Here is a 25,621-nt window from a genome sequence, read left to right on the forward strand (position 1 = left end):
TTCAATTCCTGAGACATTTATTTGTCACATTTTTTAAAAGCCGTCCATTGAAATATTGACCTGCTCTTCAATAGAAAATACCATTTACACTAAAATAGTATCAAGCAGCAAAACTAAGTCGAACTTCTTAATAAACATTGAAATGGCACAAAGACAGATAAGCTTTAAATAAAGAGCTAAATATATCTATCCTATCCATTATTATGCACAGCACTAGATAAAACGACGGTAGATTCAAATTCAAGCGTTCACAAACTTTCCTCACAGCACTGTTCCATGAAACGATAAAGAAATTATCAAAAGAATAAACTTCCAAGTTTCAGTAAACATAAAATCAAGTTGCCTCTTTAGTTGATAGAAGTAAAAATACACAATATACACATTTAGTTAAGTGGAAAGGTTCACTAACTATCAAAACACAATAACGAAATGCTTTTGGAGAGTTTTCAGTATCGTAGAGTTGTTAATTTGTGATATAAAATTTGAAAAAATCCAGAAGAAACCATGAAACAAAAAATGATGAAACATTTTAGTCAAAAAAACAAGACAATATGTACTAAAAAAAGTACACTATAGAGAAAATTAACAATTTCGCTATTATTGCAGCCATTTCTGTGACATTAGTGTGTAGCAGTACAGTTCTGTGCCCATTGTTTAAATAGTCATAGCACCAAATAAATACAAGAGCCACACAAATATTGATAATAAAGCACTGCGTGATAGAATTCTACGAAGTCACTAAAAACACATCAGTCTCAAAAGCAGTTTCCTTTTCACCATTTTCCAGTGTTTAACAGTCAAGAACATTCAAAGTCTAAATAAGAACTGTGTAAGAACATTTGAATTACACAAATTTAAAAACAGGAACAAAAGAACACTGACACTGACCTATTTACATCCTGCTGAGCTCGTTTTTTTTTTTTTTTTGAGTTGCTTCGTAGAAACTCCATAACCAAATCCTGTTAGAGGCCGTCAGGATGAAAATGACAGTAAGAGTGTCGGCAAAGGAAATTATGTGAATGTAAATCCTGCTAAACAATGAGCCTAACGGGCTGATTTTCTGAGGAATAAGTTGGTTTGAGTTTTCTTTTTGACTCACGGTACTTAGTTGGAATAACACTGTTTTCAAGCATTGATTCTGGATCACAAGCTGTATGAATTATTCAAACTCTGGTGAGGTTGAGGAGTTTGACTTCAGTTTGACTACTGAGCATTTGACAAAAGAAAATAGGTTGATGTTGAATAAATAATTGGGACTTGGTGCGAGTTTAACTGTTATTTAACAACCTGTATAGTTGAGTTCCTGTCATCTCTACATCTCAGGACAAGCTTTGTGCTGTTTTCCAGAGATCCTTCTGTACTTAAGGGGGAAAGATATGGCAACAAAGAACCCATTGGCTCAGTTGAACATAAAAAAAACAAAAAGTTTTCTCCAGGACCATAGTGCCAACCCTTTAGCTAAAAAGCTTTTGGTGTGTGTCCTAGCAGTTGAAGCCCTTGTCTTCACATCGTGGTCTCACTGTTAAGGTGGTTTATTAAGTCATTGTCCTGGCAGATAAGCTGGTAGGGCTTCTCGTTCTCCTCAATCACAGAGTTGCGCACTTCAGCGTCTTGATTCTGCAGCTCTCGACGGGACAGATGCTCCACGATGCCGGCCCCGAGCGAGTCGCCCAGCACGTTGGTGGTGGTGCGCAAACGGTCTCTGCAGTGGCAAAGAGAGACAAGAGTCAAAGAGACTAAAAACACAGGTGAAAAAGACCACTGACACAAAAAAATATCAGTGTATAAAACCGTTTGCAGGCGTTCTCATCTGGCACTCTGCATTATGCAACAATAACCTTTGTAGTTGTGTGACCTGAGTGTTCTCTGATGCTTTACAATGACATTTAGGCCGGCACAAACCCAGACCAATCCCCATCAAGCTGACATTTAGAGGGAACTCACAAGAACCAATCCACAGCGATGATCAGTGTTATGTCCTCTGTGGGCAGTCCCACTGATGTCAATACGATCACCATGGTAACCAGGCCAGCCTGAGGGATGCCTGCTGCTCCAATGCTGGCAGCAGTTGCTGTGATACTGAGTGGGCGGTGGGAGGATGGAGAGGAGAGTGAAGACATTTAATAAAGAAAAACAAACAAACTGCACATGCGTACTCCTGGTGGGATTGGTAGAGCGCTGAATCCACACAAGGAATTATTACGCCACTGTATTTGTAAAATGCTATTATTATCCATGGTTGAAAAAGCTTATCAGAAACGTTGAAGTGTTCACACACACATAGAAAACCTTAAAGTCAAATCTACATCTTCAGAGACACTGATTAGTAACACTGATTCCCATAAAAAGTATAATGTGGAATTTACAAGCTGGGATGGAGGCAGATCAGGTGGTAGAATAAGTTACTAGTCACCCCCATTAAAACTACCCCCATTCCACAAGTCAAAGTGTTATTGGGCAAGATACTGAACTCCACGTTCAGTTGCTTTGAATAAACCTGTCCACACTACCTGAAAAAGTGTTGTTTTTTTGCAGCTCTACAGCTGCATCGAGCTAGATTTGTGGCAAGTTTTGAGCTGTGGATGTTATAGAGCTAAGTGAAAATATGAGTTTTGGAATATTTACAATTTTTCATTATAGTATAAAATTGTCCATATAACAGTTTCAATACTGAATTAATTCTAATTACTTGGTATTACATGATATTTAGCCAAGAACACCAAAGTGATAAGAGTGTATAACTTAAGACACCATGGTTTAATACAAGTTTTCACTATATTCTGACATGACATGACATGATTGGGTAGTGTTCGGTCCCCACTAATTATTGGTGTGACTGTATCACAAGAAATACTTTCAACATGTTCAGCTGTATTAGTTGTTAGTCGAAAATCAGTCACCTGATGGTGAGAATCTGCCCAAAGTTCAGGTCCATGTCATTGACTTGAGCAATAAAGATGGCTGCCACAGCCTCGTAGAGGGCGGTGCCATCCATGTTGATGGTGGCTCCAACAGGAAGGACAAAACGTGTCACTCGTTTATCCACATGGTTGTTTTCCTCAAGACAACGGAAGGTGATGGGAAGAGTAGCAGAGCTGGACACAAAAAGGGACACATTTCAGTGAGTCATAAGCACATGAACTGGTTCATTTGCACAGGTATGTTTGATTTGCAGTCACAACACCGGCCAGTACTGCACATAAAAGAGAAATACAATATCAACTTTTTAAAAAGGTGCCCTCTTTCCCTAAAAATGTAATCCCTAACACGGGATTACATTTTCATGTCATTTTCATTACATTTTTATTTCATTCTCAGGGCACTTTGCATAGAAAGAAAAGACTTTTCAGCACAATAAAAACTCCTTGAAGCAAGTACTTTATGCACAAGAGGAGAGAAAATTTCCCTTTCATCAGGATCAAACCTCCATCTTAAGCAGACTCAGGGGCGCTGGTCATCTGGGTTGACTGGATGGGGTGAGGGGATGGCAAAAGATAAAAGACGAGCGTTGAGAAACATGAAACTCACCTGGAGGATGTTCCTAGAGCTGTGATGAGCGCCTGCAGGAGGCCACCTATAAAGATGTAAGGGTTCCTTCTGGTCACCAGGAAGTAGAGCAGCGGCAGGACAAAGAGTCCGTGAATGAGGAGGCCTACAATGACTGACACGGTGTACATCCCCAACTGACTGCCCACTTCTGCCAGATTCTTCATCTCTACTATTTTCCCTGCAATCAGGAACAGGATGCCCACTGGAGCGTACCTTGAAGGGGAGACGACTCAGATGAATGAGTATTTAGCAAGATGAAACGGAGCACACACAGGTTAAAAATTTTAGAACATCTTTTAAATTATAGTTTAGGAAAACCATCAAAGGACTGTGTCAGTAATATTTAACTGCTGTAAAGAACAGCGACCTGCCAAAACACATTGGACACGAGGAGCTGTTCATGTGTTTATACTGACCAGATGATGATGGCCACCAGCCTCATGATGGCTTCATTCAAACAGTCAAAGAAGTCTCTAAGAGCCTGACCCTGCTGCTTCATACCGCCAATGACCAAACCAAAGCACAAGGAGAAGACCACCAGACCCAAAGCGTTTACTCCACCAGAGGAGCCAGACATAGGAACAGTCTCCTCCACCGTCTCCTGTGGCAGAAAAAGCAAACTGAATATATATATTTTTTTGTTTTTGTTTATTGTTTTCCAAATGTAGCACAGAGAATTCAGCACGTCGCGAGAAAACTTCACTTCACCCACCTGTACGGTGTGAAGCACCCGGGTAAAGTTCATGCTCAGGTCAGACTCTGTCGTGTTGGAAGCGTCGGTGAGATTCAGAGTCACTGTCACGTTCCTTGTGTGGACAATCTTCTTGTACGTGGTTTTATACTGCAAGAAATAAAATGTTTTTTATTCACAAGCCTGCATGATTGAGTTAGATTTGGTGGTAAAGGATGGAATATGTGGTGTAGTATTTTTTTTCTGGGAACTGGGAGGAACAAATAAATCTCACCTGCATGAAGCAAGCCTCTATCAGATTGGGTGGAAACATGTTCCTGGATATAAAGATACAATGACAAATAAGTCACAACTCATGTTCTCTATACTATGTTGATCTATAACCACATTATAATCTCCCAAGGGGTCGTGTTTACTATTTGTCTTTGTGTTATTGTCCTTACAAGGATATAAAGCCACTGAGAAAACAGTTTAAAACTTTGGGGAAATATGCATTCTGTAGTTTCTGAGGTCTTACCTGATGAGATCCAGAAAAGCATCCGTAGCCTGAATTGGTTCAATATTCCCACTCTTGGCCATGGGACTGTCCCTGCTGCCTTTCCCGGGCCGGATAATCATGACAATCACAATGCCGATAAACACTGCAATGAGGGTGGTGACCGTGTAGTAGACCACGGCGCGCATGCCCATCTTACCCGATGCTTTGCTGTCCAAAGAGGAAACACCTGAGACAGAGAACATGACTTTTCAGATCTCAGTCTGTTTGCTACACGTTTACATTTCAGAAACACCTGAGTGATAAATGCTGAAGAAACTACATCAGAATTTCTTAATAAACTGCAAGTATGTTATTATTGATATCAGCATAATCCATAAAGGGGACAGCAATGGAGAAAAGGGAGTTGCAACAGATTACAAAACAAAGAACGTGGTAAAAGCCAACCTGTGACCAGACTGGAGACAATGAGAGGCAGCACCAGCATCTTCAGCATTCTCATCAGGAGCTCCCCAGGAAAGGCGAAGTACTTGATCTCCCTCAGGGACAGGTTGTAGGGGCGCAGAGCAAAGCCCAGGATTACACCTGGATAAGCATCATTTCACATGCACGCACACGAAATAAAAAAGATTTGTCAAATTGGACTCAACTGACCGTCGAGACAAGCTTGCAACTAAACAACTTCTGAAAGGTTTTCCCCTCTGCTCACCCAAAGCAACGGCGGCGACGGTGAACAAAACAAACAGGTTCCTCTTGAGGAAACGTGTGAGGCTCTCCCTGCTGATGGAGCTAATCCTCTCCTTCACGCTGCTGGCTCTCCTCTCCATGGCCCTGCGTAGGCGCCTCCTCAGGTCTCCTCTGTCTGGCAGGGGTGGTTTGTCCACGTCCTCGTTCAGGAAAAGACTTGCACTGTTGGGGGGCTTCTCACTCATAATAAGCTCCAGCACCTGGTCGAGGAGGCAGGTCTCATGGGAAACTAGAAAGATGATTAAGGGGAAATAAAGTGTCTCATCGTATCATTCTCATTAATGTAAAATAGAGGTGGGTGGAAGGGAACAGTTAAGCACCCGTTTGGCATTGCAAATCAAAATCAAACCCAGCTGTGACACAATGATTGGAGATAATTTGAAACAGAAGGTGTGTTTTTCTTCTTTCATTAAATTAAATTTTATTTCTAAAATAAAAAAGGAAACTACTTTGTCTAGAAAACATTGGCTCAGTCATCAGAAAATAATAATGTTGAAATCTACCAGTTCCAGCCTTTCAAATGTAAGCATTTCTCACCCTTTTTGTTTCTTTCAAAAACCTTTTTTGGTGGCTATTTTTAATATTCAAGAACTGACTCTAGACAAAAACACTTTACTGACAAAGTGAAATACTAAACAGGAATAAATAAACATTGAATACTGTTAGCTCAACTCCTCTGTTGCATCAACAAACACATAGTAGATCATTATTCATCAGCAGCTAAACAAACATCTAATTTCTTTGTTAAACCCTCCTCTGTTTGACAACACATAATGACAGTACTTGACATTTGATCTATCTTCTTAAGCACTCATTTAGAATCTCATATTGAATAGTGTCAACTGTAATTTTGAAGGAGTTGTTAACAATAAACCTCATAAAACCAGAATATATTAAAGCTGCATGTGGTGGCTGTTTTGTCAGTCCTCTCCTCCTGATAAGGCTAAAGCAAACAGAGTTTGTTAACTGTAGACAACACTGCATGACCTTCAATAAGAAGCAAGCAATAAGTCTGGATCCTAAATTAGATCAACTTCCTGTGTTGTATTAAATCAAGTACGATAACAAAAGCTTTGTCGTTCTAAAGCTCATCTGGGAACACTTTAGCAAGTTTAAATTAAAAAGAGCTGTAAAAACAACTGTAAAACTCTCAGTTACTGAGCTTTGGTGGTCTTACCGTATCTCTCTTTCACTGTGTGTGAGTAGCATGCAGCGGTTGGTCTCACTTCTCCTTGTAGGTACAATACTTCTGCCACCCTCTGCAAACAGACTTCCCAGAAGTCTCCGCAGTTACCCACCCTAGCTTCCTCCTGACTTCTTCATCTGTGTGTGTGTGTGTGTGTGTGTGTGTGTGTGTAGCTGGAGCACCAAACAACATCTATGCAGTGTACTCACAATGTCTGGATTTAGAACATTACTTGTGATCTTGTTTCACCATGACTGATTGCTAAATTTGGATGAAAAAGAGGATCAAATCATGAAGTTCTCATTGTGAGTTTCATTTTTACATTAACACTGAAATAACTAAGATGTAATGCTACATGAATGTTCTGTCTTGGGAGCCCAGAAGAGAAAGAATTGAAGTAAAGGAAAGCCTCTAATCTGTTTCTCTTTGTCTACTGCGTGATTTAGAATAAATTACCACACAACTCCCAATAAAGTATTAGCTGCACTGTATGTTAAACACAATTAGAGATTTTATTTCAGATCATTCAAATGTCACTGAGCACATCCTTTTTGACCTCATTTCACTCACCAGAGCAAAATCCTCTCATTCTTTAAGCTTTCCAGTTCTGTTAGCCACAATTTTTCATTTTTCATTTTTTATTGAGTAACAACTGAGGCATGACTGCAGATCCAGCTGCTGGTACGCTACACCACCAATCAGACTGCTAAGGGTCAGGTGGATGGCATCGTTTCTCTGTAGCCACAAATGTGCTCTGTCTTTTAGTGAGATCGATCTGTACACTTCAAAGAAACAACAAAAACACACTAATACCAACTAGGTATGATATTACTTAAAGCCTATTAGGGAGCAAACCATCACTAGTCCCGTAAATTATGAAAAAAAAGGTTCAACATCACAATAAAACTTAAACCACGGTGCTCAGTGACCGCAGACCTGAGTATCTTATCACCAATGTTTGAAACTAAATTCAGCATTTTTTTAAAGAGCCAAATAATATTTTAACATCTAATCTGCATTAGCTCGAAAACAGTTTTGCCCAAATGTTATTATTTGAAATCTGATATGGCAGACCCTGTTAATGTAGGTCGTGACAGGTTTACCACAAAAAAAAAGAAAAAAACAAAGGAAATTCTGGCGAAAAACAGGAGCCATATCGTGCTTCATAACTGCATTGCAATGATAAAAGCCGGAGTTTTGATGAAGAGCAAACCAGTGAGAAATAGCTAACACTAATAGCCGGGAACTAGTACACTATGAAACCACTAATACACAAATGTAGGAGTGCTGGATATGCTGCTGGTGCAAGGCAGAACATATTTCACACCTCAACATGAGAACACTCCAGACTACCATGTTAAAACTGGGACACAGAGATCACATCTCAAGCTGTAGTGTGTGCCGTATTTTTACAGCACAGTAGAGGTAATGTCAAATTTGACCATAAACCACAGTAATCTCACCAATTTGTAAATAACACTGAGAAAAATTCTGCTGAGCAGTATTTTTCTCCAGAAACATTCATCCTTTAATTCACTGATTACTCACCACTCATGGTTAACAGTCTCTGTCAGACAGTCCGAGTAAAGTCAGGCACCTTTGAGTTTCACCAACGTATTCTACAGAGTCAGGACGTCGCGTGTGTGTGTGTGTGTGTGTGAGAGAGAGAGAGCATCGGGAGCTGAACGGCACAATGACAAAACGTCTCTGCTCCGCTCCCATAAGCAGACAGACATGAAAAGGCCTCTCCTAAGGTCTGACCTTCTCACACCTCCACAGTCACACACACACACATCCACACAGTACTGCTAGCCTTTTGCACCTCATGACATGTGCTAGAGAGTTAGATCTATTCAAACTTCTAGTCCTCTTCACTTCCCACAAAAACCTGTCATTCCCGTATATCATTTCTGCACAAATGACACACATTTTCATGCAAGAAAACATTCAGACCAAAACTTTTCAAGTGGATGGATCACTGCATTCATTTTACTCGTAAATGTTAGCGACTTTGGCATATTTCAAAGCTGGTGATGAGGGTCTTTCTGTCTGAGACAATAACTCTGAAAAAGTCATGTAATTTCAAGGCACAACAAGTTTGACTTGTTAAAATTGAGAAAGCTCATTTTAAAATAAGTGACTGCTCAGTTAAAAAAAAAAAAAAGTGTCCCAGCAGTGTCTGATCATTTGAAATGTTGCTAAATATTAAAATGCCCCTGCTTCTGTTAACTGGTCTGAAGATGAATAACTGAAGCTGTATGTCATTGAAGGGTTGTGGCTACATCACAAATTGCTGCATTACCTCATACACCATATATAAGAGGTGGACGTAGCCACTCTGACATCAGCCACTATTATATGAGCTGCCATTTTAAAACCTGAATGTGGCCTTTGCCATCTTGTTTTTTTTGTTTGTTAGTTAGTTTGTTAGACCTCTCCATGAGGTCAAATATCTATTTACTCATTTTTATTCCTCTTTTCAAAATGACTGCCAGCTCACCGATCAGAAGGTGGGAGTCTGTGTAATGGCACCACCATGATTAGTGGGCAAATTGTATTCACTTTGTACCTCTTAAAGGGCCAGAGTGTAAGATTTAGTAGCATCTAGCAGCAAAGCTTCAGATTGCAACTTGAGCATCCTCTACTTCACCCTCCCTTTCCAAGCATATAGAGAAAAGTGAAAATGCAGAAGGCCTACTACAGAGCTAGTGGTTGGTTTGTCCTGCACCATCTATAGCTACAAACAGCTCAATTTAAGGTCATGAAGAGCAGTAAGCATTTTTTCCATATAACTGTACACCAATTTAGATATAATTATGGATACACAATTGCATTTCTGTCAATAAAGCAATCAAAATGCTACACAGAGTGACTTTAAGAGATATTTCAAATTGAGTCTATTGAAGCTGGAGACATTTTGTGTGGCCGCCAGTAATACTTGATATCACACCTCATTGGCTGTCAGAACTGATGGCTGTGTGTTAATGAACAAACCAGTGATAACTGCCTGCAGCAAAATTTAGTTTTTCTTTCTTATAAGTGCAACTATCAAAATGGGGAGTAGCATGCCGTATATTAAGACAGGGCATGATGCTTTCCAAACTGCTAGCAAAAGCAGAAGAAAACGACTGCAGTTAGTTTAGAAGCATGTCTTTGATGAGAGAGAAACTGGAATCTTATCGCTGAAAGTTGTGTGTATGAGAAGTGTCAAAGCTCATAATCACTTCTCTCATCACAGTTTGATGAAATACCACAGCACTATATTCCCATATGTAGTTATTTTCATGTCTGCTTAAACAAAAGAGAGAAATTCATGTCCAGGGCCTAAATCGAATTTAGAAAGTTTTGGATGAAAACAAGAAGTGAAGCATTGCGTTGAAATGCAGGAAACAGCCATCAAAAAGGTACTTGTGCTTCACTTCGCTTTAATAAGAAAAAATTCAAAAGGCTGCGTAGGGCTGCAGGTTTCAAATTTGACCATGTCGGTGTGTGATGTTCTTAGCGAGGACATCAAAGCCGAAGGCAGTCGCAGTAGCCTTCTATGTGATGGACTCATCCAGCAATAGCACTCCTTGCTCCTTTTTACAGATGTCAAAGAAGGGTTCGTCTAAAAGTTCTGACAACAAAGTCAACAAGGTGACCGACCAACCATTTGTGTTGAATGACTGATGAAACACCAATTTTTTTATTCTATTTGGCCAAATAAAAGTGACACCTGCACAGAAAGAAAACTGATGGATTGAAAGGCATCGCTCAAAAGGTTAAATATTAAGTCAAGGATCAGCATAGCAACAGGAGAAGAAATTATATTATTTTACAGAACCGAGTGTAAAATTAATTCACACAGTCTCGCTATATACACAGTATTACTACATCGAGGTATGAGACAAAATTTATTTAAATTTGTAATGATTCTACTGATTTGTAGTGACAACACTGTGGAGAATGTGATTTCAAGACAGAAACAGAAGATACACGGAGTGATGTGTTTATTCTATGACAAAAAGGTGTATGCCACTTAACACTGGATGCATAATAGACAAAACACTCACCCTGCTTTGGCCTTTGCTCTTTTCAAGCTGTCATGACTTGATAAGTTCCTCTTGTCCTCCCTGAAGGCAGTGCAAATAAAAAAGATCAACACTTACACACAATCTTCCTCACAATTTTCACTCAAATTGATCTTAATCACACGCATCACCACAAAAGGAAAACAAAAAAGAAACATTTGGAGGCTAATTCTAAATAAAGTCTGACACACCTATCTGTCCAAGATGATCCTCACACTGTCATGTGGATGTCTTCCTCTCCACCACGCTGCCGATAATGAACTAATGTTGCCCACGCACAGATTCTCCCCTCATCATCCTCACTGTAGACTCCCGTTTTACAAGGCGATGGAACTGTTTGTGCTTTGCTTCCAACGAGGAGCGCCTGGGAGGTCTGTGTGGGAGGAGGAGAGGTTAAGGATTCTTCAGGAGAGAAAATGGTAATCAAGATAACCCACCTGCTGCCCGTTAGCACCAGTGAAGCCCATGTGCATATACGCCACTCTGTTGATGTATTTCATAGTTATTCAGGCTGCTAAATGACACAGACAAACAAAAAACAACAACTCTTTGCGAAAACATCTTTAATTACCTCGATGGTTATGAGGTTATTGTTCAAATTGTGGATTTTGGGACCTAAAGGGTGGCAAACGCTTTCTAACAAACGCACAGCAGTTATTGCTATGACAACACGCATCTGCTTATTGTTGAACTCTGGGGAACTCATTTGTAACCCCGCTGGCATCCAGCTGCCCGGCTTTGCACTCACCCGCCCACACACTCACGTTCAGAAAAGTTGCATTTACATGCAGGGAGGCAAACTGAGGAAGAAAATCTGCTCCACAGTTGTTCACGTATTTAACATGCAGTCATATTCACACACTTTATCACACAGAGCAAATTATACCACAAATACAAACTCTATAGGAAGCTACAGAAATAAAAACAGTGGTTTTCTGAATTACAGTCAAACATCAAACAAACTCAAGAGAAATGTCGGTCTGGAGATAACTTTCCAGCAGGAGTTTATCTTTATTTTTCATAGCACATTTGTACATCAGACATTGTAGTTTTACTCTTGATTTTGTGACTTTTTGTTCAACCTGAAATGAAAAAATGTCAAATTTAGCCAGAAATTTCAAATCACTTTTGTGCTGTTCATGTCATTTTCAACTGAAGAATACAAATCAAACACCCCTGGTACCCTGTGATATGACCAGTTTAATTTGTTTGTGTTTAGCTAAGATAAGAAGAGAAATTTGTCTTTTAGAAATCGCAAGTTGTAGTTTAAGATAAGTGCCGAAGAGGAAAATCTGATGTTATCTAACTCTTTAGAGCTGTTGATGAATAGATCCTGTCATGAGAATGTGTTACAAACCTCAGAGCAGCTTTTTGCTAGTGTCACTGGGAGCAACATGATCTGCGTTTATCTGAAAAACTATTTGAAATGGGATTGATTTCATGCACATCCTTCCAACATTTTTTTTTTCTTACATACTTGGAAACTCTGAGATCCCTGGGAGGTTGCACAGAGTTTAAAAGGGGTTGAGCAATGCCTATACACCCAGCATGAGGTTACTGACCCTAATGATCGTCAGCTTCAGCACGACAGGGTATCAAACTATTCTGCTCTTTATTAACCCAACAAGAAATCACAGAGAGCCCCTTCATGCTGATCAACTTAGTACCACATCTCCAACAGATTCTTATCCCTTACTCTGGGATGGATCTGAGGCTGTGGGCTTCCCTCTGCTTCCAATCTGGTGTAGGACCAAAGTGATGGGAGCAGATTGCATCGCCATGGAAACACAAATATGCTGCCATAACGTGGGAGGCATGGATCATGTATGAACCAAGCTTAAATGGTGTAATTATTCACCCCATTTCAGGAAGAAGGACAATGTATCTCTGTGTTGTATTTTAGTTGGTAGAAATTGGATTCTTCTTCTTCTTTTGTGTATTAGTAGTTCAATTTCATGTGGTGTGAATTTAGAAGTATATTTTTGTAAGTTTCGTGGGTGGATAAATTAATAGGTGCCAAATATACATAACTGAGTTATCTTGTCATCAAACAAGTGAGTTTAGGAGATGTAGAGACAAAATTATCATGAGTAACTACACAATTTATAGCATGGATTAAATGATCTCACTGCACGTTATAATGAAGTTAGATGCTCATAGCTCCCAGTTACAGCTGTCCATTAGTTACCCAGCAACATGTAATGTGTTAATGTTGCAGTACTGGTTAGAGCAAACGCAAACTGTGCGCCTGAGCACTGGCTGACATGTTTGTGCAACTACATCATTGTCTTACAACATGGTTTAAGGGCATTATGATGTGCGGGTAAGTGGAATGGAGCGTGCTTCCCTCTGTCTCTGGAACAGACACACACACAGACACACACGCACACAATCATGGCTTGCTCATCAATTATTTCTCAAAAGGGGGATTTTAGCTCAGCGTTGCCCTAAATCGACCCTCTCCCATGATGTGACAGGTGATATTTCAAGACTTTAGACATTACACAGCAGATTCAGATCTGGTGGGTTAAGTCTCCAGAAAAATAGCATAAAAATGAATAACATCCCTCTAGATGACACCGCCTGTCATCAACAGCCAATAACTAACTTGATCAAAACAACAACAACAAACAGCAAATGCACTTGTTTTTAAAATCATTATGATGTCAATGATATAGCACAACAACAACAGTAGTGGGATACTAAGTGACAGCAAAGGAACAAATGGACAAGGACACGGGGACAGGCAGTTAACGGCCCAATCAACAGAAACAATAAATAAGCTCTGATTTGAGAGCAGTTACAAATGCTCTGTATAACGAGAAAGAAAGAATTGGGTGTTAGAGCTGATAAACTGTTATTTTCCTACATCATGGAGGCTGCGTCCAGAGATCAAAGTGGAGAAAGCTCTCTGTATCAGAAAGCCTCGGTGAATGCAGAAAGGTCAGGGAATAGATTCTCTGCTTGAAATGTCAGCTGATTACTACATAACTGGCAACGTGAAGCTATTTGAAGGGCCTGTGAGATAAAGATAAATAAATAAATCAAGGCTTTACAAAGAGGGAGGGTGGAGATGTTCGTATCCTCTTATTCAATAAAAGCTCAAGTGGAAGATTTGTTTGCAACCTTTTAACATACTGTAAGAAACATTCTCGTCAAATCAGACATTACTCAAACAGAGATGCCACAAGTAACTCTCTGTACTAACCGTTCCACTGAACAGGAATACTGTGAACTGGGAGTTCATTGCTTCCGAACAAGGAGTCGGGAACCCTGAAGGGCTCCCCTAACAACCCGAGGCTCCAAACAAGAAAGAAGTCCCCCAAAAACATGTCTTTTAAGTCATTCAGATTATTTGATTTATGAAAGGAACTGGAAATATGACCCTTCTGTTTAACTAATGTAGATCGATACTATAGATAGATTAGGCAGAATGTTCCTTTAACACCTAGAATTGTTTAATGACATTAGCCCTTTTTCTGAAAAAGGGCATTTGAACCCATACAAGTCACCTATCTTTCAAACCAACATCAAGGGGAGCATTTAAGGTCAAAGATACATTATAAGCAAACTCATTCAACTGTCACCGTTTGAATTATTCAAGCCAAAAATATACATATTTAGAAATAGTGCTAGAGTCGATAATCTCTTCTGTTTTTAGTGCATTCTTCATCAGGTGAGGTGGTAAGTGTCAGGTGCGTCAAACCAATACAATCAAAACGTAAAATAAAAATCAATCAGAAAACTTTGTGCTAATAAAGGTTTATTTAAGGCTGCTGTTTGCATTTCAACAAATCAAACAACACTTGCATTGGTTTGGTTTTACAGAGTATACAGTTTTGACTTTTGGTCAGTTATGACGCGCAGCTTTTTACTGCGTTTCACAGTTTGAGCCGAGCCGCATGGAGCCGAGTCCAATGTGGTGCTTCTCTAACAAAAAAAAAAAAAAAAAACCCAGCGAATTGTTCTTGTTCTCTTATCTGATCGTGATGAGATGGCAGAAGAAAAACAAAAGGAATATCATTCAGCGTGTCACAAAAAGCGCAGCATCTACAATACAGAAATCTGCTTTACAGCTGTGTGTTTTAGAAGGTACGGCAATGTAATTTACCATAACCAAGAGAGTACAAAACGCATCAGTGTGCGTAAAAAACTGTGTAAACGGATACTTTTTTGCAGTTTACTGTACCATTGTTTAAAATAACAAAACAAGGAGAAAATAATCACAAACACTACATCACATACTGTGTTAAATGTCGACAGTGTCTTGGCTTTCAATTTGGCGTCTGCTGCTGTAATCTAGACAAGAGAATACTGGTTCTTTATTAGAGGAGAGACACACTGCTCATCAAGGATACAACATTCAGCAATGAACCTCGGTTTCCTTGGTGTACTCAGTCCATCAAGCCCCACTTTGGTCAGGTAAAGGCATGTGAGGAAGAAAGAAGAAAAACTAAAACTGCTCCCAAAGTAGTTTGATAAATACCTGCTAAGTGAGCAGTGATCAGTAATAATGTGCTGCTGCACTCAGTCATTCAAGAATTGTTCCATAAACTGTCTTTCATCTCTAATTCAGTCAGCTGTTCTCCGATAAGTAAAAAAGAGAAGCCGTGGTAAATATAGAAATTATTGTGAATGTCTTGCATTTGCTCTTGTTCAAACTTTAGCTTGGACCTTCTCCTGTAATCTGCCTCTTTTACTCAGTCACACTCAGATGTGCAACAAACAAGGGCAAAGAGGACAGATGGGAATTTAGACTCGACATGTCGCCTAAATGTTGCATGATTATTTTATTTGTTTGCGTGTGTGTTGGTGGAGTTATAAAGGCCACGGTGCAACCGTCGTGTGGATTTGAAAGTGTCTGTGGTGTACATGAACGTGGTCAGTCCTTGGCTACTGTATTAGTCAGTGCAGATAGAGCCACTGGATCATGGCCTGGGGTAACTGCCCATGGATTGCTTGACAACTTGTTCCAACGACTTCCTGGTGACCAGTAGTCGGACCACATCCTCGTTCTTCTTTGTTAGCTTTTTACGAGCCTGGTCATGAGTCACCATGGTCATATCCCAACCGTTCACCTGAGAGGGAGAAGAAGAATTTTCTCAAACTTTTGTAAGGGCTTTGAAAACAATTGAGCTTGCTGAGCAGAGCTCCTGATGCACAGCTCCTGCCCGACACTCAAAGAGGCCCAGACTGCCATCTTGTGGATCTGTCGTTCAACAAGCAGCGCTTCATTTTTTCCTACACACCTGCATTATTTTGTCTCCTATCCTCAAGTCGGCCGCTTCTGCTGGTCCTCCCGGTGATACCCTGGTCACGTAGATGCCCTTTGGATAAGATAAACACACTTTATTTATATTATTATTAAATCATTTAATTTCATCACAGCTCACACAGATGTCCTGTTAAACAAAGATGACACAACTAATATAATAATAATAACAATAAGTAAACCTGCACTCCATTCTCGATGAAGAGACAGCTGTGAGGGTCAACAATCTGACATATCATCTCCTTGGGTCACAACAGCAAATGATCGCTGTCCAAACCTTCTTCACCACATGAATTATGTCAAAGCACGATTGGTTGTGGCAGGATTAAGATGTACTGTTCAAAAGGCAGCAAGGTTTACCAAGTACGGATGTGAGAAGAAATCCATCCTGGGAGTGGTGTTCCAGGGAACTCAGAGGCTACGCTCACGGTGCACGTAAACAGCGTTTAGAAGAGATGTTTAAGTCAATTCATCGACTCTGTATCTGGTGTTTTGGCTGCGACGGCGTTACACTCAGTCTCCAAAGTGATAAAGTAATTTTCCTGAAGGCCATTTTTTTCTACGATCTATGGTTGCATAGACCCTGGCAACTCTTTGGGAGCTTTACTTTAATGCTTGTAAATATATAATGAGTATAAAGAAGATCCTACATGTAGAAGGGTGAAACCCGTAAGTCTAAAACTGTCATTAATCTGAAACAAGTTTAATGGCAGCACATGGCATTCAATTGAATTTCCATCCCTCTACCTCCAAATGTTTCTATAATGATCAGGTAGGACGTGACTCTGTGTAAACTTGCAGCTCCTCATGCTACGACTCAGTTGCTCGAGTCTGGTTCGTTCAAACCTGAAGCCACGGCGAATGTGTTCAAGCCTGTTCCTCCTTTACAGCTCACCAAAGCAGTGCTCCAGTACCACTGTGATTCAACACGGAAAGCTTGCATTTGCCATGTCAAATGGTAGCTTTGCATCATCCTCTGGAGTTCTGCCCTCAACTATGTGAAATTAGCTTTGGATAAATCACAAAAATGTATCTTGGACTTGATCATCGTTACCGACTACAGTATCATAACTGTTTACCAAAACCAGTCGGTGCAAGAGGAAGAAATTACCTTTTTTTTTTCCTTTTTGATGGGGATTAGGTGATGGGTTTATTCTTACGTTTTACTTCTAATTGGGCTGCCACTGCCTCTAAATATCAATCAGTACCATATAAGTCATTTATAGCTTTAAAAATATCAAGATAGACATCACTTATCTGTCCAAAAAAGTTGGGAAGAAAAGCAAAAGAATCAAATAAACACTAAAGCACAGGATTATCGTTAGTATATCTTTCTTCATCTTGTCGTCTTACTTTATCAGTCTTGTCCTCAGAAAAGGGGTTCTGCCCGGGGTCCTGGTCTATACCTCCTCCGATGCTGAAACCCAGGATCAGATTGGGCCCTTGACGCAACTTCTGGATCTCAATTCGTTGCTGTTTGACAAAGGTGAATAAATCCAAAATCAGATATACACACGTCCCTGTTCAGAAAACAGCAGGTATAGGATGTTTGCTTACTGGCATTTTTGTTTGTTTGTTTGTTTTGTTGTCGCGTTAAAAGAAATCTGAACAATTCGTGTGTCAGCGTGTCATGTTATTGTCTCCACATCAGACAGTGACAGGCTCCTGTTCCTGCTGCTGCCAAACAAAACTCGGTTAGATGAAGTCATGCAACACGAGACCATTAGCTCTCAATGCAGTCCAAAACTAGAATTACTGTCAGTGTGTTAATTTAAGTGTTTAATATCTTTCCAGATAAGTAACTGCAGAAAAAGGACGCAGCATGTGGCCAAGACGAGGTTTCCCACATGAATGTGAAGTCCACACAGATGGAGACTCCATTAATGCAGTCATTCCTTTGATAGTGACAAGCAGCTGCAGGCTCACAACACCAGATGGATGGAGGACTCTGACAGTAGGACTCCTCAAACACAAAGGCTGCCTGTGTATGTGATGATGAATAACCAGAGAGTCTCTCAGTGGCGGCTGATACAATGAAGTCTAAAGATGACTTCACCGAGTCAATTAGTCAGGACTTGCAAACTGTAGCATGTCCCCTCTTGACTGACTACTAAGTCTTCTTCACTCTAGACACGGCTTACAAATAAATATGCAAGTATGGAACTACATACATGCAACCCTCACAAATATGTTAGAGTGACTAAAATAAGTGTTACACTGGAGTCTCAGTAGGTTGAAACGACTTTCAGATCATTGACAATAAAGTGTCCCTGGCCAGAAGAACAACAATAGATTTGTGGTAGATGTCAAATAACTACCGACCCGACATCTTCCCCAAATCGGAGCTGAAACAATGAACCGAATGGATGATTAAAACGCTGAGATGTGAGATTGCTGTCAGTATGAGAGCAAATAAGCCACAACTGAGAAGTTGCTGCTCTATGAATCCCTGAACATACTGAACGCTGCTTTCTGCCGTTTTATAAACTAAAGGATGAATTAACAGCCACTATCTAAGAACAGTGATAGTCATCTCCAGTCCTAAGGTCAAAAGGTCCAGTGATACATTGGGAATGCCACATTCACATGCAGGTAGGAAGTTAACCTCTGCTCTCCTCACACACAACAGCTGTAGCCTGGTAAAACCCCAACCACTGATCTCTCTTCTCGCATACATCTACTTCTTCTGTCCATTGTTCATTGAGGGGAAGGCAGACGAAAACAATACGAGAAACAAAGCTCAGTGTTTCTGAAATGTTGCATTTACTGACCAGGAAAAGTGACTCACACACCTACCGGGTGACGCCCATTTAAAAGAATCGTAAGATATGTCTTATTTTTAAAATGTTTTTCAACCAGCAGAAACCACATTGTTTCATATCCCAATTCAACACCCATCTCCCCTCGTGTAGTAATTTAACGAGAAATCTGGTTCATTTGAACAGTAATATCTGACGTTTTGACTGTTCTGTAAAAACTGCACCCACTTTCACCAAACAAATAACATCATGTCACAGTTAATACACCGGGCTCGCGTTAGTGGATGAACGCTTGTGATTAAGTAACATCGGTTGACACAAGGTTTGTAAAGTTACGATTCAATGTCGGACGAGGAGCTAAACAATAGAGTCTCAATTAACAGAAAAAGAGCTTCACCCAAACTTACCACAACAGCGGTCACCGGTTGACCTGGGATGAAAGACATTGTTTAGTTGTTATAGTTAAGCTAAACAGCGGACAAACGCGAAACGAACGTCTCTTTTAAAGTAAAATAAAAGGTGTTTTTTTTCCGTAGAGGGACAACTTCCCCGTTCTCGACATGAGTTAACTCGCTGATCCCGAGCTGGAAACCAACGGCTTCCCAGATGACGTCAGCTCGCCTCCTACAGGAGCAGGTTTGCGTGATTTGTTCACCCAGGCAGTCAGAAAGGTGGCGTTTAACGTCCGACAGTCGTCCTATGGAGACTCTGTAAAGACAGCAGTTATAAATCAAACTCTCCGAGAGACAGTTGGTCGTCAGAGGCACGAGGCTGGGAGTTCAGATAAATGATTATGCGTGTTTAACAGCAGTGAGGGAATTGAAATAATTAATTGATAACTATGCCGTGATTTTGAAATACCAGTGGGAAGTGGAAGATGTCGCTTATAAGTCTCCATGTGTTGATTTTGTTTCGTTTGTTCTTTCCCCCCATGTAGCTGTGGGACTCTTAACTTTTAGCCTATTTGTATTGTTGTATCTATGATGTCATAACCAACTTTGCTCCCAAAACACTGCAGTGCCCAGTGAAGGGAAATTAACACACTGGACTGGACGTAGTTTTAATATGCATGTTGACAACTTTACGTGAGACAAAGTTTTAAAGTCTTAACGGTTATTCAACACGAAAAGACATACAATCAGATCATGATCTTTAGTAAAAAGGTAAATTGTGTATAATCTGATTTTGTGTTGTGACGTATGAAGCGTCTATTGGCGTCTGATGTGGTCTGATGACTGCCACTAGATGGTAGCTCACAATGAAACACATTCTTTCTATTGGTTTGGTATGCAGGCCTCTGATCTGGCTTGACCAAGATAATACATTACATTTAAATGAATGTATGTCGAGGCTCGGCCACAGCGTTGCAAAACAACACAGAGAGCACATTTTTATTTGCTTTATTAGCTGTCTTTTAACAACATTACATGCCTCAGCCATATGTACAAATGTCACACGTTGCTGCAGTCACATGGTTCTACATGCCTCGCTGTTCTTCTACATAACTATTGTCAGAGTGTGACCGCAGAGATCTACCATAAAAACAAAACAATGCCTTTGCAGAAAAGCTGTATAAAAGTGAACATGATATAATTGTAAGGTTCTGCCTGGGAAACAGGTTTCACTGGTTCTCATTTTCTCTCCTCTCCAGCTTCCTCATTACATTTTCTGATAACAGATCTGCATCTAATGCTTTCAGCATAGGTCCCGTATCCATAGCTGCTATTGATATTTACAATAATCTGCATAAAACTTTCTCCTGTTGGCTTTTGTTGTATCTTTGGCATTTCACTTGAGTATAAAAGTGCAACTAGTATCTTACAGAAGAAGAAGAAAACACCATGGAAGTATTAGCACCTCCATGGCACATACCAAGTCCTATCAGTGGTTAGAAACGGCTATTCTGTAATATAGCACAGAGTCGCTAATCATTGCAACACTAGAGCAAAAGAGTCTGGCGTCTACCAAACCAGACAAGATCCCAGGTGCAGGCTGTGCGCACTAATCCCTTCTTTGGTTTCATTCAGCAGTGTAACATAGTTTCAGGCGAGCCACAAAGGCCACCGATCAGTCCGTATAAAACATGGTCTTTTGTGCCGAGTCACCTCATAAGCAAAAAATGACTGTATTTTCAGCACATGATCATAAGATCAATGACTTGCAGCGACAAGCTAACAAGATGTGTGAATTGAGACACTTGAATCGTGGCCAGAACTTTACCATTTGCATGACCGCAAGTTTAAATATGCGTGAGAAACTGTGAGGTGGCGGAGCTTTTTGTTTGTAAAATTAAAATAGGTTTTCATCCGTTGATATGCTCAGAAAGATAGTGCATATTTACAGGTTTAAACAAAAACAAAATGTGGGCAGCAGACAAGTCATCGAGTTCATCGAGCAGGAGCTGTGAGGAACTGGGAGGCTACATTAACACAGGCGAATGTATAATAAATACCTGAAGAACAAGCAACTCTTCTGCACTAATCCCATACCTCAGGTATTATGATACTTTTACTTTTAAAAAAAAAGAGATGGCTTTTTAAACTCAGATCCATGCCACAATTCAAGATAGTTTGAACAGAAACACGATTCTGATCTGATTTCAACAGATGGGTCTCGATCAAACTGGATTTAATTTTGTCCCCATGGTGATTCTAAATTGACCCTTGGAGTGAGTGTGAGCGTGCATGATTGTTAGTCTCGTTCTCCTCTGTGTTGCCCCTGTGATGGACTGACGACTTGTCCAGAATGCAGCCCACCTCTCCCCTGATGGCAGCTAGGACAGGCTCCAGCCCCTCCTGGTCTTGGAGCTGCTCTATAACCACACACCCTTATAGAGCGACATGGCTCTCACCTGATCAAAGAGCTGGTTTAGATGTGGACTCAAAAATATGATGTTATGAGGACAAATAAACCATGGCCACAGTTCAGATATAATTCATATTATACTTCCATATTTGTGGTTAACACTTATTGCTCTAATGTCCCCTCATTACTATTTCCTGGCCAGGTCATAATGTCTTTCCCATCAGTGTCAGTACGGAGGCTCTGGACCCTGTAGTGAATCAGACGCCTGGGGCAAAAGGTGGAGGTTGCATGTACTCTTGAGGTAACACCTGATCAGTCAGTCTCCCATCAGTGTCATAAAGATGGGATCTAAAGTTCTGCTCTTCTGTGATCTCCTGATATTCATTCTCTGTGTCTTCGTTTGTGTCACTTGTCTCCAAATTAATCTCTGCATATGCATTATCCTGCAAAGAATTTGTCTTCTTTTGGAATTTCTTCTTGAGGTTCTTCAGGTTGGCGACGACTGACATCTTCGCTTCCTGAATTTTTAAAGGCTGGAGTTCGGTGCAGAGTGTTTGTATAGAGGACATGGCTCGAGACGCACTTTGAGGTGCAGAGACTGTTCTGATGCAAGCCTGGTTCTGCCTCTGAGGCAGAAAACTCCGAGAAGGGACTTCAGGAGGCTGGTTCGATGGAGGGTTATCAGCTGCATATCTCCTCCTGGTCTTTGGCACAGGCTATAGATCACAGACATGAAGCACAGAAATATGTAAGACAATAAAGGGGCCCCATTACACTTAAACGCTCAGCAACACTCGATTAAAAATCGTAAATAAGCGTTGTTGTTTTTCAATTATTTTGTAACCAGACCACAACAGCTGTGGACATCACCATCAGTCAGCCAACCAAGTACCCACTCATTGCTCCTCTTTTGAATTGGTTTGGCACAACGGGGAATTTGTCACAAAGCAGAAAACCTTTCTAGTTGTGATGTTGCCCATGAAAGCTTTATTTATCACTTTATTGCTGCCACCCAGCACAATTGTTAAGTAACGGTTTTCAGCAGGATGTGCAGTGTGTGTGTGTGTGTGTCATATGTGCCGTTATGTTTTGTATTTAATGCAGGAGTTGGGACTCAGCAGCCAGTAATCCAAGAAAATTACACGCTGATGTGAAACGTTATATGGGTCTGTTTTAATGGCAGCCATGACTGTCTCTTAATCTTAATCAAGGAGCTTGTTATGTGTGCGAATGAACAGCAACGTGCAAAGAAACAGTGTGTGTTAATGCACAAAAAAAAACATTTAGAAGTGAAGTTATTTTAAAACACAAGTGGTCAGGATGGGACTCAATCAAGGCTCTTCAATTTAGCAGCTGTGCGTGTCGCACCATCCTCCAAATGCAGACTTTTTCACCCGTTGAATGTAATGCAACAGTCACTATACGACAATTTGACGAAATGCTGGAACAATGCATTTTTGCTATGGAGTTATTTTCATGTGCAGTGCCACCAAAAATAACACACACACAGCAAAGTCTTTGTAGCTGTCACGTTTTACCATGAGACTGGGTTGTGTTCGCACATATTCACACACAAAAAAAAACCCTCGTGCTTATGACGGAGAGATTCAACTGTAAAAACTGTGGTTCCACCCTTTAACAGTTGATGCTGACAGTGCTTAGTGTCTGAATGTGCAAAACTCTTTTGAATGTAAGGCCAGAATTGTCACAACTGTGTCTGAACAGGTTTACACTCACAATAATTGTAAACAGCATTTTATAAATTTCTAAAAGGACACTACGAGCCACTAATAGGGAACGTGAGCTGGGTTTAGACCGTCGTGAGACAGCTTAGTTTTATTCTATTCTTTTTTTAATTTAAATCTTTGAAAAATCTTCAGAATTACTGTCATCATAAAGCATGTGGTAATCATCTATGCAAAGTATTTGAAGAACAGTCTTTTTAAGTCTTGTTACCGTGGCTGGAAGTGGGGAGGTGATGTGATCCTCCAAACAAGGGTAAAGCCTGTTTGGTTGGCTGTTTGGAGACGGAGCTGTAGAGTTCATCCAGTTATTTGGTCTATACGGAAGGGCAGGTCGGACATCGTCTTGTGATACTTTATGACTTGTGCTGGGAAGGGGGGAGTAGTTTTGCTGCGAACTGGAGTTAGATGTTGGATGTTTCCAAGGAAACAGCAGCTCAGCGTAGTCTGTACGGTCATTTGAGGACTTACATAGGGTGAGACAGAGACAAAAAGACAAAGCAGGTGTTGATTCATTTACTGTTTGCATGATGTGTGTGGCGTGCCATTCAGCAAATGTTGTGGTTTTGGCCATTTGCTTCCACTCTGAGTATATATAACATAAATAAATAAGCAGTAGAAAGCCTTTATTGTAACTTGTGCAGCTAAATTGACCTAATTCTAATTCTTTAAAGATATTTCTTTAATGCAAATCTTTAATGCGTCCACCTGTGTGCTAATACGATAGAGAACTCAGTCCCTCACCTGTCCACAAGCAACAGTCAACACCTGATTAAAAGGCATGATGGGAGTCCTACGATGAAAGTCCACCAGGTCGTGCAGAAACCGGTGACGCCTGCTCTCCCCCACAATGATGTACTGGCCATCCTCCAGTACATCAACCATGAAATGCCTGCAGCGGTCCTCGGCACTGAGAGGTCAGTGCACAAGAATGAGTTGGGGAGGACTTTGACCTATTGAGCTGAGTATGTGAATGCAGTTGGTGAAACAAAGATCCTGAAATTGTGCAAAACGCTCACCGATATGAGAGCGTGTAGCCAACCCTGCTCTCGCTGACTCTGATGAGGAAGTAGCCGGGCGGCTTGGACATGAGCAGTTCCTCTGCCGTTCTGCACAAATCACCACAGACAAAGGCCCCTTTCACACACATTTTCATGTACTAGTTATATTTTAAACTGCAGCTGCCATTAGTTTTCTGTGAGAAACTAAGATGTTAATATGCACAGTAAAGAGGTCGACCTTTGCATGCTCACAGCCAATAACATGCACAACCCACTGAAACGGAAAGGTCCAGAACAGAACCAAGTAGAAGAACCAAGAAAGAAAAATTCAGCTGTCTTCTCTTTAAACACTTAGGATTACAATGAACTGGACGACGGGGCAATTACACAGACAAAATCAAAAAGGTGAACTCATGTTTTGATTGGTTTGAGCGTGTAATGTGAAGTTGCAGCAACGGGGAAATGTTTGGTTTGGTAACTTAATACAGCATTTTCCCACTAGTCCATAAATTTAACAATTCATCGGTGGGTCATGGGTGTAAATCCCATAATAGTACCACAATCAGCAAAAACTTAACAAATATAAAAAAAAAGATGATTGAAACGTTCACTTAAATGAAGCACATGCGTATAACATTCTGTCTTTCAGGAAAGAAAAAAAATCATGAAATTGGATGTAAAATTCTGACGACTCAATACTTTGCAGATGGCAGAGAGTGATGGGCCTTGTAAACTTACTTCCTGGAGATTATTCCATGAAACCAATCTGGGATTAAATCGTTCCTGATCACAGACTGGAGCTCGGACTCTGTAAACCAGGTGAAAGCATTGTCTTGTCCCCGATTCCATTCCATCATCCTGGGAAACGGTTCATTTAACCTTCTTTTGGAAAAAAAAAACCTGCAAATGCATTATCTACAGCTCATTGACTCCATACAAACGATATTTGTACACAAAGTACAAACCACAGATTTATTAAATATTCCATTTCATAATTCACTGTTCCTGTTTCAGGTGAGGTATATGGCTGTGATGTACTGTGATCATTGTTCCTCTAATCAACTTTATGTGATAACAAATCTCGATACACAGTATTTGCCTTTTAAACCAGACAAAAAGGAGATTTTCTTAGAAATTAAATGAGTCCTCATACAGTTTAAAGAATGAACACGCAAATGACAACAAAACAGTTTGTGAATAAAAGCCAGTCATTCTGAGGTAGCTTAATCCAAACACACTTTACAAAAATTGTTGCTCACCTTGTCTGGTAGCTTCGTGGTAAAATGAATCTGCGGAGCTCACC

At 40.4% G+C, this 25,621-nt stretch overlaps 3 protein-coding genes across 6 annotated transcripts; all 3 read right to left on the reverse strand.

Annotated features, from left to right (window-relative positions):
* Window positions 1-11,097, reverse strand: slc1a6 (solute carrier family 1 member 6). 3 transcript variants are annotated; one of them, XM_072389575.1, is made up of 12 exons: window positions 10,931-11,097; window positions 10,722-10,781; window positions 5,446-5,712; window positions 5,184-5,321; window positions 4,758-4,965; window positions 4,515-4,557; window positions 4,262-4,390; window positions 3,966-4,147; window positions 3,529-3,762; window positions 2,901-3,095; window positions 1,945-2,079; window positions 1-1,702 (listed from the first exon to the last, which is right to left on the reverse strand). In XM_072389575.1, the coding sequence occupies exons 3-12, from the start codon at window positions 5,666-5,668 to the stop codon at window positions 1,504-1,506; spliced, it is 1,686 nt and encodes a 561-aa protein (XP_072245676.1). In that variant the 5' UTR covers window positions 5,669-5,712; window positions 10,722-10,781; window positions 10,931-11,097; the 3' UTR covers window positions 1-1,503. The 3 variants fall into 3 exon arrangements, with proteins under 3 accessions (XP_072245676.1, XP_072245674.1, XP_072245675.1); XM_072389573.1 differs by having other exon boundaries at window positions 3,966-4,150; XM_072389574.1 differs by lacking the exons at window positions 10,722-10,781; window positions 10,931-11,097 and adding an exon at window positions 6,661-7,552 and having other exon boundaries at window positions 3,966-4,150.
* A 3,388-nt stretch (window positions 11,098-14,485) lies between these two features.
* tax1bp3 (Tax1 (human T-cell leukemia virus type I) binding protein 3) lies at window positions 14,486-19,412 on the reverse strand. Its single transcript, XM_072389577.1, has 4 exons — window positions 19,178-19,412; window positions 17,365-17,484; window positions 15,989-16,066; window positions 14,486-15,817 (listed from the first exon to the last, which is right to left on the reverse strand). The coding sequence occupies exons 1-4, from the start codon at window positions 19,214-19,216 to the stop codon at window positions 15,668-15,670; spliced, it is 387 nt and encodes a 128-aa protein (XP_072245678.1). The 5' UTR covers window positions 19,217-19,412; the 3' UTR covers window positions 14,486-15,667.
* Window positions 19,413-21,401: 1,989 nt separating this feature from the next.
* Window positions 21,402-25,205, reverse strand: hsh2d (hematopoietic SH2 domain containing). 2 transcript variants are annotated; one of them, XM_072389589.1, is made up of 5 exons: window positions 25,057-25,205; window positions 24,337-24,426; window positions 24,062-24,227; window positions 23,532-23,783; window positions 21,402-22,291 (listed from the first exon to the last, which is right to left on the reverse strand). In XM_072389589.1, the coding sequence occupies exons 1-5, from the start codon at window positions 25,173-25,175 to the stop codon at window positions 21,833-21,835; spliced, it is 1,086 nt and encodes a 361-aa protein (XP_072245690.1). In that variant the 5' UTR covers window positions 25,176-25,205; the 3' UTR covers window positions 21,402-21,832. The 2 variants fall into 2 exon arrangements, with proteins under 2 accessions (XP_072245690.1, XP_072245691.1); XM_072389590.1 differs by having other exon boundaries at window positions 24,337-24,454; window positions 25,057-25,142.
* Window positions 25,206-25,621: the final 416 nt, after the last annotated feature.

This window comes from Leuresthes tenuis, unplaced genomic scaffold, assembly GCF_036924035.1.
Source record: "Leuresthes tenuis unplaced genomic scaffold, fLeuTen1.0.hap1 SCAF_7, whole genome shotgun sequence".
In the NCBI taxonomy this organism is placed as follows: domain Eukaryota; kingdom Metazoa; phylum Chordata; class Actinopteri; order Atheriniformes; family Atherinopsidae; genus Leuresthes; species Leuresthes tenuis.

What these genes read in the sequence shown, in the direction of transcription:
- tax1bp3 (XM_072389577.1), bottom strand. Translation starts at nt 19,216, where the DNA reads ATGTCTTTCATCCCAGGTCAACCGGTGACCGCTGTTGTG. An exon ending in AACCGGTGACCGCTGTTGTG is followed by an intron (nt 17,485 to 19,177) that starts GTAAGTTTGGGT and finishes TTTGTCAAACAG; the next exon opens with CAACGAATTGAGATCCAGAA. An exon ending in TAGGAGACAAAATAATGCAG is followed by an intron (nt 15,818 to 15,988) that starts GTGTGTAGGAAA and finishes TCTCCCTCTCAG; the next exon opens with GTGAACGGTTGGGATATGAC.
- slc1a6 (XM_072389573.1), bottom strand. Translation starts at nt 5,668, where the DNA reads ATGAGTGAGAAGCCCCCCAACAGTGCAAGTCTTTTCCTGAACGAGGAC. An exon ending in GGGTGCTTCACACCGTACAG is followed by an intron (nt 4,151 to 4,261) that starts GTGGGTGAAGTG and finishes TTTCTGCCACAG; the next exon opens with GAGACGGTGGAGGAGACTGT. An exon ending in GGGCAGATTCTCACCATCAG is followed by an intron (nt 2,080 to 2,900) that starts GTGACTGATTTT and finishes CCGCCCACTCAG; the next exon opens with TATCACAGCAACTGCTGCCA.
- hsh2d (XM_072389589.1), bottom strand. Translation starts at nt 25,175, where the DNA reads ATGATGGAATGGAATCGGGGACAAGACAATGCTTTCACCTGGTTTACA. An exon ending in GGCTACACGCTCTCATATCG is followed by an intron (nt 24,228 to 24,336) that starts GTGAGCGTTTTG and finishes CTGACCTCTCAG; the next exon opens with TGCCGAGGACCGCTGCAGGC. An exon ending in TGACTGTTGCTTGTGGACAG is followed by an intron (nt 23,784 to 24,061) that starts GTGAGGGACTGA and finishes ACCCTATGTAAG; the next exon opens with TCCTCAAATGACCGTACAGA.